At 50.0% G+C, this 14,562-nt stretch overlaps 2 protein-coding genes across 8 annotated transcripts in view; one reads left to right on the top strand and one right to left on the bottom strand.

The window, feature by feature from the left end:
• Positions 1–12,247, top strand: part of Gins2 (GINS complex subunit 2) — a 12,993-nt gene extending 746 nt beyond the window's left edge. The window contains exons 3-5 of one of the 2 annotated variants that reach the window (XM_023705266.1): positions 3,551–3,650; positions 6,973–7,099; positions 12,039–12,247. In XM_023705266.1, coding sequence (XP_023561034.1) covers positions 3,551–3,650; positions 6,973–7,099; positions 12,039–12,227 — 416 coding nt within the window. In that variant the 3' untranslated portion in view covers positions 12,228–12,247. Of the gene's footprint in view, positions 1–3,550; positions 3,651–6,972; positions 7,100–7,624; positions 8,326–12,038 lie in introns of those variants that run through there. The other variant, XM_004644972.2, reaches the window with a different exon arrangement.
• Positions 10,798–14,562, bottom strand: part of Gse1 (Gse1 coiled-coil protein) — a 278,367-nt gene continuing 274,602 nt past the window's right edge. For 5 of the 6 annotated variants that reach the window (XM_023705260.1, XM_023705265.1, XM_023705264.1 and 2 more), the window contains 2 exons: positions 13,239–13,342; positions 12,480–12,631 (listed from right to left, as the gene is read on the bottom strand). In XM_023705260.1, the coding sequence (XP_023561028.1) occupies positions 12,497–12,631; positions 13,239–13,342 (239 nt within the window). In that variant the 3' untranslated portion in view covers positions 12,480–12,496. Of the gene's footprint in view, positions 11,981–12,479; positions 12,632–13,238; positions 13,343–14,562 lie in introns of those variants that run through there. The other variant, XM_023705263.1, reaches the window with a different exon arrangement.

Genomic DNA, 14,562 nt, shown 5'->3' with positions numbered 1-14,562 from the left:
GCACGCAGGGGTTGTGTCTAGCTGTTTCAGCTTGCCCTACGGTATATGGATTTAAAGAAGCATTTGTTCTGGATGTGTTAAAACAAGTACGGAGTAACGTATTGAAAAATAGTTTATGTTATTGGGGATTGGACCCCGGGACGTGTGCAGTGAACGACATCTCCAGCCTTTTTAATTTTTCAGTTTTTCAAATTTTTATTTTGAGACAGGGGCTCACTAAGTTGCCCAGGCTGCGCCGGAATCTTCGCTCTCCTCCTGCTTCAGCTTCCCAAGGTGCTAGGATTCGAGGTCGCGGCCACCAGCACAGCGTCAAAGCAGTTCTCTTATATTATGGAGATTGCGCAGAAATGCGTCACTCTGTAGTGGAAGGGTATTCAACCACAAAGAGAAAGTCATGTGCCACAATGTGGAGTAACCTTCAAAAAAAAAACTGTTGAACACAGTAATGCCACACACTGTGCCTTCTTTCATAGGCATGTCCTGGATAGGCAGATCTGTAGAGGCTAGTGGGAGAGTTAGAGGCTGTGAAGGGATTATGGAGTCCCTTTGGGGGACGATGAAAATGCTCTGAAATGGAATTGACGGTTGTATACCACCGAATATTCAAAAAACCATTTATTTGTATAGCATAAATGAATTATGTGGTGTATTATGCCCCAAAGCTGTTAAAGAAAAATAATACACCACACACACTTTATCCTGAGCCTTTGCAGTCTTTTTCTCTTCGCTTTTATTATTTGTTTTTGTTTTTTGAGCCAGGGTCTTGCTGTATAGTCCCACTTGGCCTTAAACTCACTAAGTAGCCAGCCTGGCCTTGAACTTGTGATCCTTATGCCAGCCTCCCAAGTTCTAAACCTTAGATCACCATGACCAGCTTTGAGATTTTTTTCTGTTCCTCAGATGTGAGTGGCGCATTAGAAAAACAATCTTAGTTTTCTGTGTTTGTTTTTTTTTTCCCCCGTTCTGGAAGGCTGTGGGGATACACATAGAACAGAAAAGACCCCATGTTCTCCTGCCCTTGCCCCCAGGGATCACTGTCAGTACCTCTGTAATCAGTTTCAGAAAGGTTGCTGTGTTCCCATCCCTGGTCTGAAGGAGTGCGGGGCTGAGTCCTTTGATGGGGAACACCCCCAGGCCTGCTGCCACCAGCCACGTCTCACTAGGGCCTCCTGTCAGTGGGCTGCCCAGGCCGAAGCTCACCCAGCCCAGGGGCACATTGTGGTTTGCCCATTACTCTGCACATGCTGCTCTTTGTTCCCAAGGGCCGTGCTGTTCTCCGCCATTTATCCATTCCTGTTCTTGTGTTGGTGGGTACTTGGGCTTCCTGGTTTGGACTATTCTGAACACAGCTGCTGTAGAGTTTTTTTTCTTTCTTTCTTTCTTTCTTCTTTTTTTCTGGTACTATGAATCAAACCAGGGACCTTGCACTTGCCAGGCAGGTGCTGGTGCCACTGAGCTATATCTGGCCCTGTTATAGCACAGTTCTCCTTGAAATGTTTTTGTAGCTATTTTGGGGTTTTTTTTTGGGGGGAGGGGTTAAATGCCTAGAATAGTATACTTACAGAGTCCTGGAATGTATGATGCTTAATTTGTAAAACTACTAGCCCAGTGAGAGGCACATGCCCGTAATCCCAGCACTGTGGGAAGGGGAGGCAGGAGCCCAAATTTGAGTCCAGGCTGGGCCATACAGTGTCTGTCTGTCTGTCTGTCTCTCTCTCTCTCTCTCTCTCTCTCTCTCTCTCTCTCTTTCTCTCTTTTTTTTTTTTTTTGATGGTACCTTGGATTGAACTCAATACCTTGAGCTTGCCAGGCAAGCATTTACTCCACAGATGCTGTCTCAAAATCAAAAAGAAAAAAAAGGGTGAGATAGTTTAACAGACTCAGCACACCTCCTTAGGCAAGCTCATGCAAGTGCTCAGGGACCTCGGTTTGATCCCCAGCACCACATGCCACACCAGCCCTGCCCTCAGGCACATACCTGTAATCCCAGTGCTGGGGAGGCTGAAAACAGGAGGATCATGAGTCCAAGCTGCATGGCTCAGTAGAATAAACACTTGCCTGGAAAGCACAAGGGCCTGAGTTCAATCCCTAGTTCCGCGAAAAAAAAAAAAAATAATAATACAAATAATTTTAAAAAAGGACTTAAAGGGCTGGGGAGATGGCTCAGTAGAGTAAGCACCTGCCTGGCAAGCGCAAGAGCCTTAGTTCAATCCCTGGTTCTGAAAAAAAAAAAAGGACTTAAGAGTCTCTGGGTCTGATTCTCAGTACCACCAAATGAATAAATAAATACAATTTTTTAAAAAAATTTATTTATGTGTGTGTGGCCAGCTCAGCCCACCAGGGGGCGGGGCTGGCTGGCATGTGGTTCTGGGGGATTGAACCGCGGTCCCTGTGCTTTGCTAAGCTTGTTCTAAGTAGGTGCTTTAGACCACTGAGCCATCTCACCAGCCCCAATAAATACAATTTAAAACTTGTTACCTAGTCCTCCAAAGCCATTATAATCCTACTAGGAATGTAGGTAGGCCAAGGGCTCTGTTGCTCAGGGAGATAGCCCAGTGTCATAAGCGCCTTCCTGGCTAGCTCAAGGTCCTGGGTTAAAGCCCCAGGAATTCCTGTTGTCCATTTCCTGGCCAGAAGTTTGGTTTTTTCCAGTCTTTTTGATTTGGGGAGTTTTGAGCAGACGTGTTGCATATTGGTGGTGAAAAGGAAGCCTGTGTGTGCTTGGTGATGGAGAGCTTGTGGGCTTGGGGCTCCAGCGGCGCATGGCTCTGAGGGGTGGGGCGGGGTGGGGATTATCCTGGGCACTTGCTTATGGGCTGGGGGGCTGTGAGTGGAGCCTGTTCTGGGAGAGCTGGCACGGCTGCACTGAGGGGCTGTTAAAGCCCCCAGGACAGTAGAGGCGAACCTAGGGCATGAATGCCGCAGCGGGCTGGCCAAGTGAGCGAAAGCTCTGCAAGTCTCTCGTCACAGCCCAAAGGTGTTGCAACGCCCAGTGTGTCTGGAGTCTGTTGCCTGCTGTCTTCCGAACTAGGCTAATGTAGACTCATACCTGGAGTCACTGATTCTATCAATCACTTATCGCATGAAAGGTAAAGTACTTCATTCTTTCCCTAAAGAAAAACTTTCTGAAGGGCTGGCCAAATAGCTCAGCAGATTAAAGCGCCTGCTTAGGCAGAGTACAGCAACTGGGGTTCCATCCCCGTTGTGTAGTGCTGGCAATTGAGACTGGGTGTGGTGACACACACCCTGTAATCCCAGTGCCTGGGAGGCTGAAAAGCAGGAGGATCACTATGAGTCCAATCTATGTGGTAAGACCCTGTAGACCCTGCAGACCCTGTCCTAAATACATTAAAAAAAGAAAAAAAAAATTCTGACTCAGGCATATATTTTGCACTTGAAAGTGAAAACTGTCCCTGAGAGTCCCAAGGAGATGGCCTTTTTTAAAACATGCTAGTCATTAATGAGGTAATACTGGCATTTGGTAAATGTGAAAGGTTTAAAAGTTGTCTTAGTTGTGTTAATATTAAACGTATGAACTTCTGAATTTCAGAAAAGTTGGAGAAGATGAGGGATCATGAAAGAAAGGAGGAAACTTTCACCCCAGTGCCCAGCCCTTACTACATGGAGCTCACCAAACTCCTGCTCACTCAGTGAGTAGTGCTGGCTCAGGCCAGCCCACGGTGCAGTCAAGGCTCCCTTCTACGCAGCCTGCCCGCCCACCCGCCCACCTGCCCGCCTGCGGCTTTCCATCGCACTTGCATCGGTCCCTGGAGGTCATTTCTGTACACATAGCATTGCTGCCCCTCCTGCCCCACTGTGTGTTGTTTTCATCTTTCCTTCATCCCCAGTACCTCTCTGGTTCTTTCATCAGTTGAGCCCCACCTTGATATTGGACCCAGGGTGTCTTTCTTCATTACCCACAGTTGTTTAGTGCAGCTCCGATCCTTGCTTTGAATGTGGGCTCTGTGTTTTTTGGTTTGTTTTTTTGAGACCAGATCCCACTGTGTGCTCCAGGTTGGCCTTTCTGTACAGCCCATACTGGCCTCAAATCCTTGGTAATCCTGCTGCCTCAGCTTTCCTCAGGCTGGGATCACAGGCACGCACCACCATACCCAGCAAGATGAAAACAACACACAGTGGGGGCAGGAGAGGCAGCAATGTTTCTTTTGCAAAAGGGAGTGGGGAGCTGCCATTTGCCTGATGTTGTCCTGAGCTGGGGAAAATTCTTCTCAGGCCAGAACTGTAGCTGCCCCGCAGGCCACCTGCCTGCTCCCCTGCTGCCTGCTCTGTGTGTGCTAGCTAGTGTGGCCTGCCGAAGGTAAAGCTACTATGTGGCTTCCTGGCCAACGTCTTGGAGACTTTAGGGTTCCAACTGGCATTCAGAAATTATTTCTCTTTCCCACCTCACAGCTCTCCACAGTGATCCCTTCCTCCCACCTGTGGGTCCCAGGCTTTTATGGTGCTCTTATTTCTTTTTTTGCGGAACCGGGGATTGAACTCAGGCCCTTGAGCTTGCCAGGCAAGCCCTTCTACTGAGCTATCTCCCCAGACCCTGTGGCGGTCTTTTTATTTCTGCAGTTGCTTTTCCTTTGGCTTTTGTTTTGAGATAGGCTCTTGCTGTGTTGCTCAGGCTGGCCTTGAACTGGGCTCAGGTGACCCTCACGCCTTAGCCTCTCGAGTTGCTGGGACCCCAGGTACGCACCACCATGCCCGCCCTGGCCGCCCCCTTCACCGTTGTGGGTCCTGTGACCTTGCATGTACTGCCACGAGGCCACTTCCCGCTCCCAGTCCTCGTGCTCAGTGTGGAAAGTCTCCGCAGGGTCCCTCCTGGCTGACGCGTGCTAACTGTCCTGCAGCTTTGCACACCACCGTCATGTTTGCTATAGTTGTAGTTTTCTATTCATTTTCTGTGCCATCTCTCTCTCTCTCTCTCTCTCTCTCTCTCTCTCTCTCTCTCTCTCACACACACACACACACACACACACATACACACACAATCCTGTTGTAGATGGGCAGGGACTGGGTCTCGAATGCTAGTGCGCACATTTGTTTAATGAATGTGTGGAATTTGTAGAGGACAGGCAGGTGTGGACAGTCTTGCCTGGGAGATACTTGGACTATAACTTATAAAACGTCAAGCTCTTTTTTTTTTTTTTTTGGTGGAACCGGGGATTGAACTCAGGCCCTCAAGCGCTTATTCTGCTGAGCCATCTCCCCAGCCCCAAAGTTGCCAAGCTCTTGAAGCTCCCTGAACATCTGGTTGCTGAGCTGCAGAGCAGAACCAGCAGTGAGCGCTGAGATTGTGCTGTGTACTGCCTGCATAGAGTGGAGGAGGGGTGAAGGCCCCAGATGCATGGGCAGCGGAGCAGACTTCGGGGCCTCACACGTCGCCTCTCCTCGATAGAGCCTGAGCACACAGTACACCAAGCGTCGCACCACGCGCTGGGGGAGACGAAATCCCATCAATAGGCTGCAGGGTGGCCAGGGCCATGCCCATCTGTGTGGCCCAGCAGGGACGGTTCAGAAGTGACTTGGGGGTGCAGGCTCTGGAGGGAGGGCAGAGAGGCATAGCGGGGGTGTGGTGGTGGGGGGGAGTGGCATACCTGGGAACACAGCAGGAGCAGGTGCAGGAAGGGGGGGTGTCGTCAGAGGGCTTTGAGGCGGCCATGGCAGTGGGGACCATGCCTGTGAAGGGCGAATCTGAAAGCAGGCGAGATAAGGAGTTCCCCGGGCGAAGGCCTGTCCAGTGTTAGCTTCTGCAGTTCAGTGTATGTGTTCTTTACATCAGAAACCATGTTCTATGGTACATCTGACCAAGGGACCCAATTTTATCTTTGTTCTCCTGTTCAGTTGACAAGGACCTGGGGTCCTTTGTTCTTTAGCCTGCTGTTCCCTACATAAATTTTATATCACAGATCTGCCACCTACCAGTCCCGAGTTAATTATTGCATGTGGAGAGAAAGAATCCCTAGCTTAGAGTGCCTAGTGATGGACTGTTTGCTTCTGCTTTTATTTCTCGTGTGTCTGTCTTCAAAGGCTGGTCTGAAATATCTCAAAGAAAAGCTGTTACTGCTCTCCTGACTCTAAACTTTCACTCAGAATTTCACTGTGTAGGTATATATTATCTCATACTGATGTGTGAGATCTGTAATTTCTTCTGTGGTTTTCGTAACTTACTCTTTGCATCACTAGGGATTACACCCAAGGCCTTCACACTGAGCTGTGCACCCAGCCCATTCTGTTTTGTGAGACAGGGTCTCACCAAGTTGCCCAGGACGGGCTGAATTTGTGTTTTTTGCAGGGGGGGAGGTGGCAGTGCTGGGCCAAGTGCTGCACACTGCGCTGAAGGTTTCCTTTCCTAGTGAGTTTGGAGCTGGATTCCTGAGAAGGCATCACTGTAAAGTAGAAGACGTTACGGCCCCTCAGCCAGCCCGTGAAGCCAGTTCTGGCTGAAGTTCTGCTGCTGTCCTGGGAAGCAGGCTGGGAAACTGTCAAGTTGCTCATCTTTATTTTTATGTTTTTGCAGAACCAGGGATTGAACTCAGGCCCTTGCACTTGCCAGGCAAGCGCTTATTCTACTTATTCTACTGAGCTATCTCTCCGGCCCCATCACACTTTAAAAAAATGTTTTTTTTTTAAATAAATGTATTTAGTACAGGGTCTCCAGGGGCTCACTACAGATTGGACTTGCAGTGGTCCTCCTGTTTTCAGCCTCCCAAGCGCTCGGACCCAGTACCTCACTCCTGGCTGAACAGCAGCTGGCTGTGGAGCAAGAACAGCTTGGGGCCCATCCCTGTTGTGTGTCACTGGCAGTAGACTTACCTGCAAAAATCTTTGTGTCTTAACAGTAAAGGCACAAACCAGACTTTTTCTGAGATGTTGTTTTTAAGTAGCATTTTTTAAAAAGTTCCCTTCTACCTGGTGCTGTGTTAGCTCACTGTGTCCTTACTTGATTCATCCCATTTCTTTCAGTGCTTCAGACAACATCCCCAAAGCAGATACGATCCGCACCCTGATCAAAGATCTGTGGGACACACGCATGGCCAAGCTCCGGGTGTCTGCCGACAGCTTTGTGCGGCACCAGGAGGCGCATGCCAAGGTAGGCCTGGCTCGGTAGGGCTCACAGCACTGCTTGCTCAGGCTGCTGCACATAGGGTAGGGAGGAGCTGTGCTTTTATTTTTTTAAAACCACAATGTCCCACCCCTGCTTTATGTGTGTGTGTGTGTGTGTGTGTGTGTGTGTGTGTGTGTGTGTTGTGGCCAGCTCAGCCCACCAGGGGGCGGAGCTGGCTGGCATGTGGTGCTGGGGGATTGAACCGCGGTCGCTGTGCTGTAGCTAAGCTTGTTCTAAGTAGGTGCTTTAGACCACTGAGCCATCTCACCAGCCCCAGCTATGCTTTTAGAACAGTCACGGCAGATGGTTCTGTTGTGCAATAGATCGTGCACTGGATTTCTAAAACGGTTATGGAGGGCTGAGTAGAGCTCAGCCATGACATACCAGCCTTGGAGCGCGTGCCCAGCTCTGCCACCACAACAGAACAATCATTGGCTTCGTCTTATTCAGCCAAGTTTCGCTCTCCTCAGAATCCAAAGCCCCTTGGTCAGTGGGTATCTTCTATTGCAGCTGGATAACTTGACCTTAATGGAGATCAACACCAGTGGGGCCTTCCTCACAGAGGCGCTCCGCCACATGTACAGGCTGCGCACCAACCTCCAGCCTTCTGAGAGCGCCATGTCGCAGGACTTCTAGAGGGCCTTGCCTCTGCTGCGGGGAGGCTTGCTGGGCAGTGAGTGCGCGCTCTGGATGTGACAGAGGGACTCATGGATCTAGAGTTCTGCACACATTTTTGAACATGTGGAAAAGGTGTGGTGGTTCTAGGAGTGAGTGTATCAAGCAGGAGAAAGCGGCAAGCTTGTGACTGCTCAGTCTGGGACGCAGCTCCTCTGGACAGTCAGTGCCCCCTCGCCATTCCTGAGCTGGCTCTGCTTCTGCGGTGCGAAGGAAGGAGCTTTAAACAAGCAAGTTCTCCCCAGCAGGCTGTGGTCTCCTGCGTGGACATGCCCGGCGGTGACCGGTGCAGACACACAGGAGTGGGGGTGTGGCCAGGAGCGTTTCCCTTTCTTGATCTTGGTTTCTTGGCTAAAGTTAGAACATTGTAGGCTTGGCTCACACACGACAGCTGGCGAAAGGTTGGCGGTGCTGCCTGTTGTCATCCGAGGCTCAGTCCACAATAAAAATGTGCTCAGCTGGACTCTGTTGGGTTTGACCTTAACTCCCAAGTGAAAGGTGGTCAGGATGCCGTGGTGCACTACACTGCCAGCTGTGTCAGTCAGCTGCAGCTGCGGCCCGGCATTCAGGTGGATGGGCAGGCTTGTTTTCTTCAAGAGGGTGGTTGGGCAAAAGCGAATTCGGTGTTGAGTAAGCAAGATGGAGAGCTAGGAAGAGCTCCTGCTGGGTTCAGGGGTGGTGCTCTTAGTAGACAGCAGTAGCTCAAGGAAACATTTCCCCAAGAGAAAATTGCTCCAGTTACTCAGCTGTATCTGTAATTATTTGGTCCCTTACATAAATTACCTTGAGAGAGGAAGTGATCATACAGTGCCATAGAATGAGCAGAACATTCTATCACTAGCTTCTTTTTGATGTAGCACCATGTCATAAGCTACGGTGGGTATCTTGGGAGCTGCATGCGCAGGCGCAGTCCACTCAGTGCAGAGCAGCCTGGATTTGCCCAAAGTGACTCAGGCTGCTGCTCTGCTCCCGCTGCTACCCTGTCTCCAGCAAGCAGATGCCGGTTATGGTTTGAACACCAGGTGGCCAAATCCAGAGGATCAGGACCAAAAGATGGAGTCTCTGTAAGTTATGGTGCTGTTCAGAAAGTGCAGGTGGTTGGACTTGCTTTCTCACCTACTCTCACTCTGAATCCTTCAGATTGCATGGGGGCGTCTTAGCACAAAAGCGTTCATCAGTAGGAAGGGGCGGGACCGTGCCGGGCGGCTCACCTGTACGGCTGTGCTCCCTGCACTGCACGCCTTCCTGTCTCACCTGTGGTGCAGGGTGCTTAACCTTGTGTGTGTGGAGGGGGTACTGGAACAGAAAAGATTTTCCTCTTAACATGATTTAAGAAGATTTTATTTTTGGGATGTTGTCAGAAATTACAGCAATATATTCATAAATACCTAATTACTACATTCAACAAATAATATTACAATACAGTTAATTCAAACAAGTACACTTAGAACAGGTTTAATTTCACAGCATCTAAACTGCCCCCAGAGTGACTGAGGTACTGCTATCCTCCCTGCCACCCGAGTCTGGGCTTGCTGTCCTAGCAGTGAAGCACAGGGCACACACAAGTGACACAACCAGTGACTATGTCTTCCTCAGGTCAAGGCAGAGTAGGAGTTTAAGCACTGGATCAGAGTTCGGGGACAAGGCTACAGAAGTCGGAGTCAAAGCTTGGCTACTGCAGTCTAGACTGCTGCTGAGTGGCTAATATACACCTTGAGGAGGACCGGGGCTTGTGCTAACGTCTCCACCGTGTGGTGGCTCCTTGGAACTGTTTATGAGACGGGAAGGCGGTCTGGTTTAAATTCACTTGAGAATTTAACTTGAGATTTGGTGGGACTGGGAGCTACCCCAAGATTCCATTCTGCTACAAGCTTAAGATTTCCTGTTTTAAGTCTTCGCTGCTCAAGGTGCAGGCTCCTATTTAACACTCTGAACATCCTTAGGGGTACAATCTAGTAAGAGGTTAGTCCCGATTGAAGGTTTTAAATTTTGAAGATCTCACCATGGTTATTTTACTGTATCTTGTCGTTTTGGCTCTGATTATGAAACAGGGCAACTTGTCCTAAAGATCTGATTGAATGTGGAACCACACTGTTGAGCATCTGGCCATGTCCCTCACGAGTTTAGTGAACTGCCTGTCAGGACAGGTGGCAGCTGTCACTTCAGGTGACGTGGGAAGACACAGCTGCGAAGGACTGAGGTATTCATGTAAATACTGACACACAGGTTGCATCGTCGGTTCTAGTAGGTCTGATGTACTGTTCAACTGTCTTAAACTTAACGAGCAAAAGCTGAACAGAAAGCTCCAGAGGCTGTGTTCTGTCAACCGCAGGCGGATGTAATGTGTTCTCGGGAAACCTGCCTGTTGGACGGGAAGGCCGCCACTGCAGGCTGTCTGGCGGTGTGCTGCTAGACCCCACCTCTCCCATGGCTGTGTGCTGCCTGGCTGCTGGGTACTTGTGTTCTGATTGTCATTCCTGTTATTTCTTGGGCACACGGGACGGGTATTTGGGCATTGCCACTGGTGGGCGAATGGGGAGGCAGGACAGTAGAGGAGCTCAAGAGCAAGCAGGGCCATTTCTATTTGGAAGGAAGCAAGCGGTTGTTGCTGGAACAGGGACTTGGCTTCCGTGTGGCCAGCAGCCCTTTCTGAAGATGCACTGTTCTGCGTGCCACCCTGTGACAGGCCAGCCAACCAAGGGGCAGTCCCTGGATCTGGGGCAGGGCTGTGCCAATCTTGCCACCAAGTCATTGGAGCCACTTTGCCTAAGCTGACAAGCAAACACATCAGATATCTATCACCTGCTGCGGGAGGCAGCCCACAGAGGGAGGGAGAGACCGTGAGCAGGGATGTGCTGTCATTCTGCCCTGATGGCCTCAGTGAGGTGCCCTCACCTATGGCACTCAGTATCTTTGCAGGGGATGAAGCCCCAGCCCGGCCTTTTAGTTCTCTTCCGCTTGTTACTGGGTAAGAAGGCGCTTACTGACTGGCGGCACTTTCTGATCCTTGGCAGGCACACGAAGCACACTGTGTGGGCACAGATAAGCGACATGCTGCTGGCTGCCAGCTGCCACTTGCACGGCAAGGGCGGGAGCTCAGGGCATGCAGCACAGCAGCAACAAGTGTCCAGGAGAGGCCAGCTCATGCCCCCTCCCTGGCCCTGGCCCGTTCCTGGCCTCTGGTGCAGGCCCAGCCCCACTACAGGTGCCTTCCTGACCTACAGGAGACGCCACCTGACAGAAAAACCCAGGTTGGAGCAGCGGTCCCAGTGCTCACCAGCCGAGTGGCCATTTCTGTGCCTGTCATGGTCTGGGTCAAAGGAGGCTTCAGCTCAGACACTGTTGATCCTACTTGAGGCTTTTACAAAGCTTTGCATCTAAATAAAGCTTCTAAAGTTTCTACTCTGCACCTGTTCTCAGGCATCTCCGAATTCTCGCACAGAAATTGTTCACTTCCTAAAAGGTTCTTTTAGAAAGCCTCAGGGCTCTGTGTGCATGTGACTGTCACACAGGGTCTGTCTAGTTCCGGGCACAGACTGTCCCCTCACTTGGCAGCAGCGGGCTCTATTTGCTATCACCTTGTCCAAGTGTGGGGGAGGGGGTAAAGGAGGAGGTAAGTAACGCATGGCTTTCTACATCGGTTTCTGGTGCAATTCAAATTAAAAATGAAGTGATCGCATAGGCGCCAGTGGTAAGCTCTTTTACTTTTCTTCTTCTTTAATTTTTAAAAACTTCAATATTTTAATGTCCTGACCAGCAGCAGTACAAACACTAAAAGCAAGGGTTCTTTTCTTTTCCCAGGAAAAACAAAGAAAACCCCAAACAGGAAAAACAAACAAAAATCCCCCAAACCACATATTAAAAATGGCAGGCTTTTTATAACAATTAAAAGTAATAAAAACATACAAAACTTTGTTTTTTAATATATATACACAGTACAAGGCTGAAGCACCTTTGACTTTTCTCTCAAAATTTACGTTTGTATGAAAACACTCCCCCACTGCGGTAACAGGCGGGGCGAGTCTGTATACACAGGGCTCTGTACATTCTCCCCCGCAGAGTAGTAGAAAGGTACCTTTAGTCTGCGGATTCATTTTATCTTTAGGGGTGAGAGCTTTTCCAGGGAAAAGCCTTGGATTGCTGTGTGCTCCTAGGACTGGTGGTTTTAAAGATCATTTTGCAGAAAAATAACTGAAAAAAAAAAAAAAAAAAAGCCCTTTACTTACAACGCACCCGACCTTCTTTCCAGCTGGAGTCAGTCTCGCTCCTGGGCAGAAATGAAGCCAGCCCTTCACTGCGGCAGGAGCAAACCTGGCTCTGGGGCACAGCAGCATGGCCGCAGGAGGAACAGGCCCCACCGGCCAGATCTGGCCCACGCGCCAGACCACCGGGTGATCCGGCTTTAGTGTTGGCAACAGAGCCTTCGCTTTCAGGTTGAAAGTGATGTGGGGGAGGCAAGAACTGACCACCTTTAGGAAACGGGTCCTACACTGGCTGCTCACTGAGTGGTACCACTGATCAACTGCACTGAAGTCGAGCCGAGTTCGTTCGTTTGCTTTTTTCTGGAGCCTGGAATCCTTTGCTTCATGCATGGCACATTCTCATTTTTTAAGCTTCAAACCTCCCGGTGAAAAATATTAAATATTCAAGGTAATAAAATAGATAATATTTCTATACTATAGGTTCGGCCTAGTGCAAGGGAAACCGTCACCTCGGATAACCCTTGAAGTAACCCCTAGGCCAATGCATTGCAGGCAAGGCAAGGCACTTCCGTAAGTGGTCCAGTTCCGCCTGGAGCCGCTCCCGTTCAGAGACAATCTTCTGCTTCTGGCTTCTCAACTCCTGGGGAGAGGGCAACTCGAATCAGAAAAGAGCACCTTGTCCAGTGTGGCACAAACGCACACTTGGACAACATCCCCTTCTCAGCCTGGTCCTCCAGGGTCTGGACTCTGGCAACCCCAGCTTTTAAAGCACGAGCACGGCCATGTCAGCTCAAGACCAAGTTCACTGAGGAGTGCTCTGAGCCCTGTCCACATCCCTGCTGCCTGGAGTGGGACAATGCTGCGGGTAGGCAGTAGGGGCCTGGGTAGCCTCCAGAGCACCCCATCTCCAAAAAATCCCCTCCCAAGCACACCACAGAGGAGACAGACAGGAATTCCCCACGGGGAAAGAAAGGATCCACATCTCACAAGCCGGGATAGGGGCTGGTGAGATGATGGCTCAGTGGTCTAAAGCACCTACTTAGAACAAGCTTAGCAAAGCACCGGGACCGCGGTTCAATCCCCCAGCACCACATGCCAGCCAGCCCCACCCCCTGGTGGGCTGAGCTGGCCACACACACAAATAAATAAACAAATGAAAAAAAACCCCACAAAACTGGGATAATCAACTGAAGCCTGCAGTGCCCCAAGACTAAGGCTCCCTCCCTCCCTCTCACATGCCGGCTCACCGCCATGCTGTGGGACAGCTGCTCTGCAGTCACGCTGAGGCTGTAGTGTCGGGCCTCCAGCCGCCGGCACTGGGTCTGCAACACCTGCCGCTCCAGGTTTTGCTCTGAAAGAAGAGGTGATGAGCTCGCATCTGGCCAGCCAGCGCCCCGCAGCCTCTCCTGTGGACCACTGTACCCCATCCTTCCCCCCCCCCTTAGTTTTTGGTTTTCTGAGACTGAATCTCCAGCCTGCAGCTCTTTTATTCGTACCAGTAACTACACGAGCATTGCTAATTAAAGCTAACCAAGAATAATGACGTCTTGAATCAGAAGGTCATTTAAGACAAGTTAACACCTTAAATACAGCTTTTCAAATGAAACACAAAGTTAGGCTTTCCATTTAAGCTACTAAAACACCTGGATAACTTGGGGACTGAATAATCAAATCTCTGCCTCATCAAAGATGCCAGGTCCATTTCTGGTAGGCGAGATTTTTTTTTTTTTAATTGTCTTTTAGAGACAGGGTCTCCCTATGCAGTTCACGATGGCCTTGAGCTCACTTTGTAGCCCGGGCTGGTCTCAAACTGGCAGCGACCCTTGTGCTTCAGCCTTGTGAGGGCTGGGTTTACAGGTGTGCCTCACCATGCCCAGCTAAGAGAGGAACTTTAATAAAACTGTCAAGGATGAAGCCCTGTATAATGGCTTTCAGAAGGAAAAACAAGGCTACCTGCCTGGTAGTTCAGGCTGGCCCTGAATTCACTCACGTAGCCCAGGCTGCTCGGGTGTGGCGTGATCCTCCTGCCTCAGTACCGACTGCTGCTCACACCAGGGTTTAATTAAAACTACCTTGATGGGGGCTGGAGAGATGGCTCAGTGGTCTAAAGCACCTACTTAGAACACGCTTAGCAAAGCATCAGGGACCGCGGTTCGATCCCCCAGCACTACATGCCAGCCAGCCCCGCCCCCTGGTGGGCTGAGCTGGCCACACACACCACACACACACACACACACTCTCTCTCTCTCTCTCTAATAAATAAATAAATAAATAAAATTAAAAAAAAACATAAAACTACCTTGATGGCCACATGAAGTGCCGCAGCGCCAGTGTCTGCGGATGCTTCCCCTGAAGCCCAAGAAACACTGACCAGATCGGATGAGGATGGAGCAACATCAGGAGGAGGGGAGCTCGGCCAGTAACCAGTATGGAAGCTACAGGGCCAGAGAGCGCACAGTGGCCTACATGCCTGCCTGGCAAGTGCAACCTCCTGAGTTGGATCCCCGGTACAAAAAAAAAAAAAAAAAAAAAAAAAACCAACAGAAACTCAGATAAACTTGGCGAATAAAA

This window comes from Octodon degus, unplaced genomic scaffold (assembly GCF_000260255.1).
Source record: "Octodon degus isolate 3935 unplaced genomic scaffold, OctDeg1.0 scaffold00215, whole genome shotgun sequence".
Taxonomy (NCBI): domain Eukaryota; kingdom Metazoa; phylum Chordata; class Mammalia; order Rodentia; family Octodontidae; genus Octodon; species Octodon degus.
The sequence above is the reverse complement of the archived record's forward strand: the minus strand, read 5'-3'. Positions and strand labels throughout refer to the sequence as shown.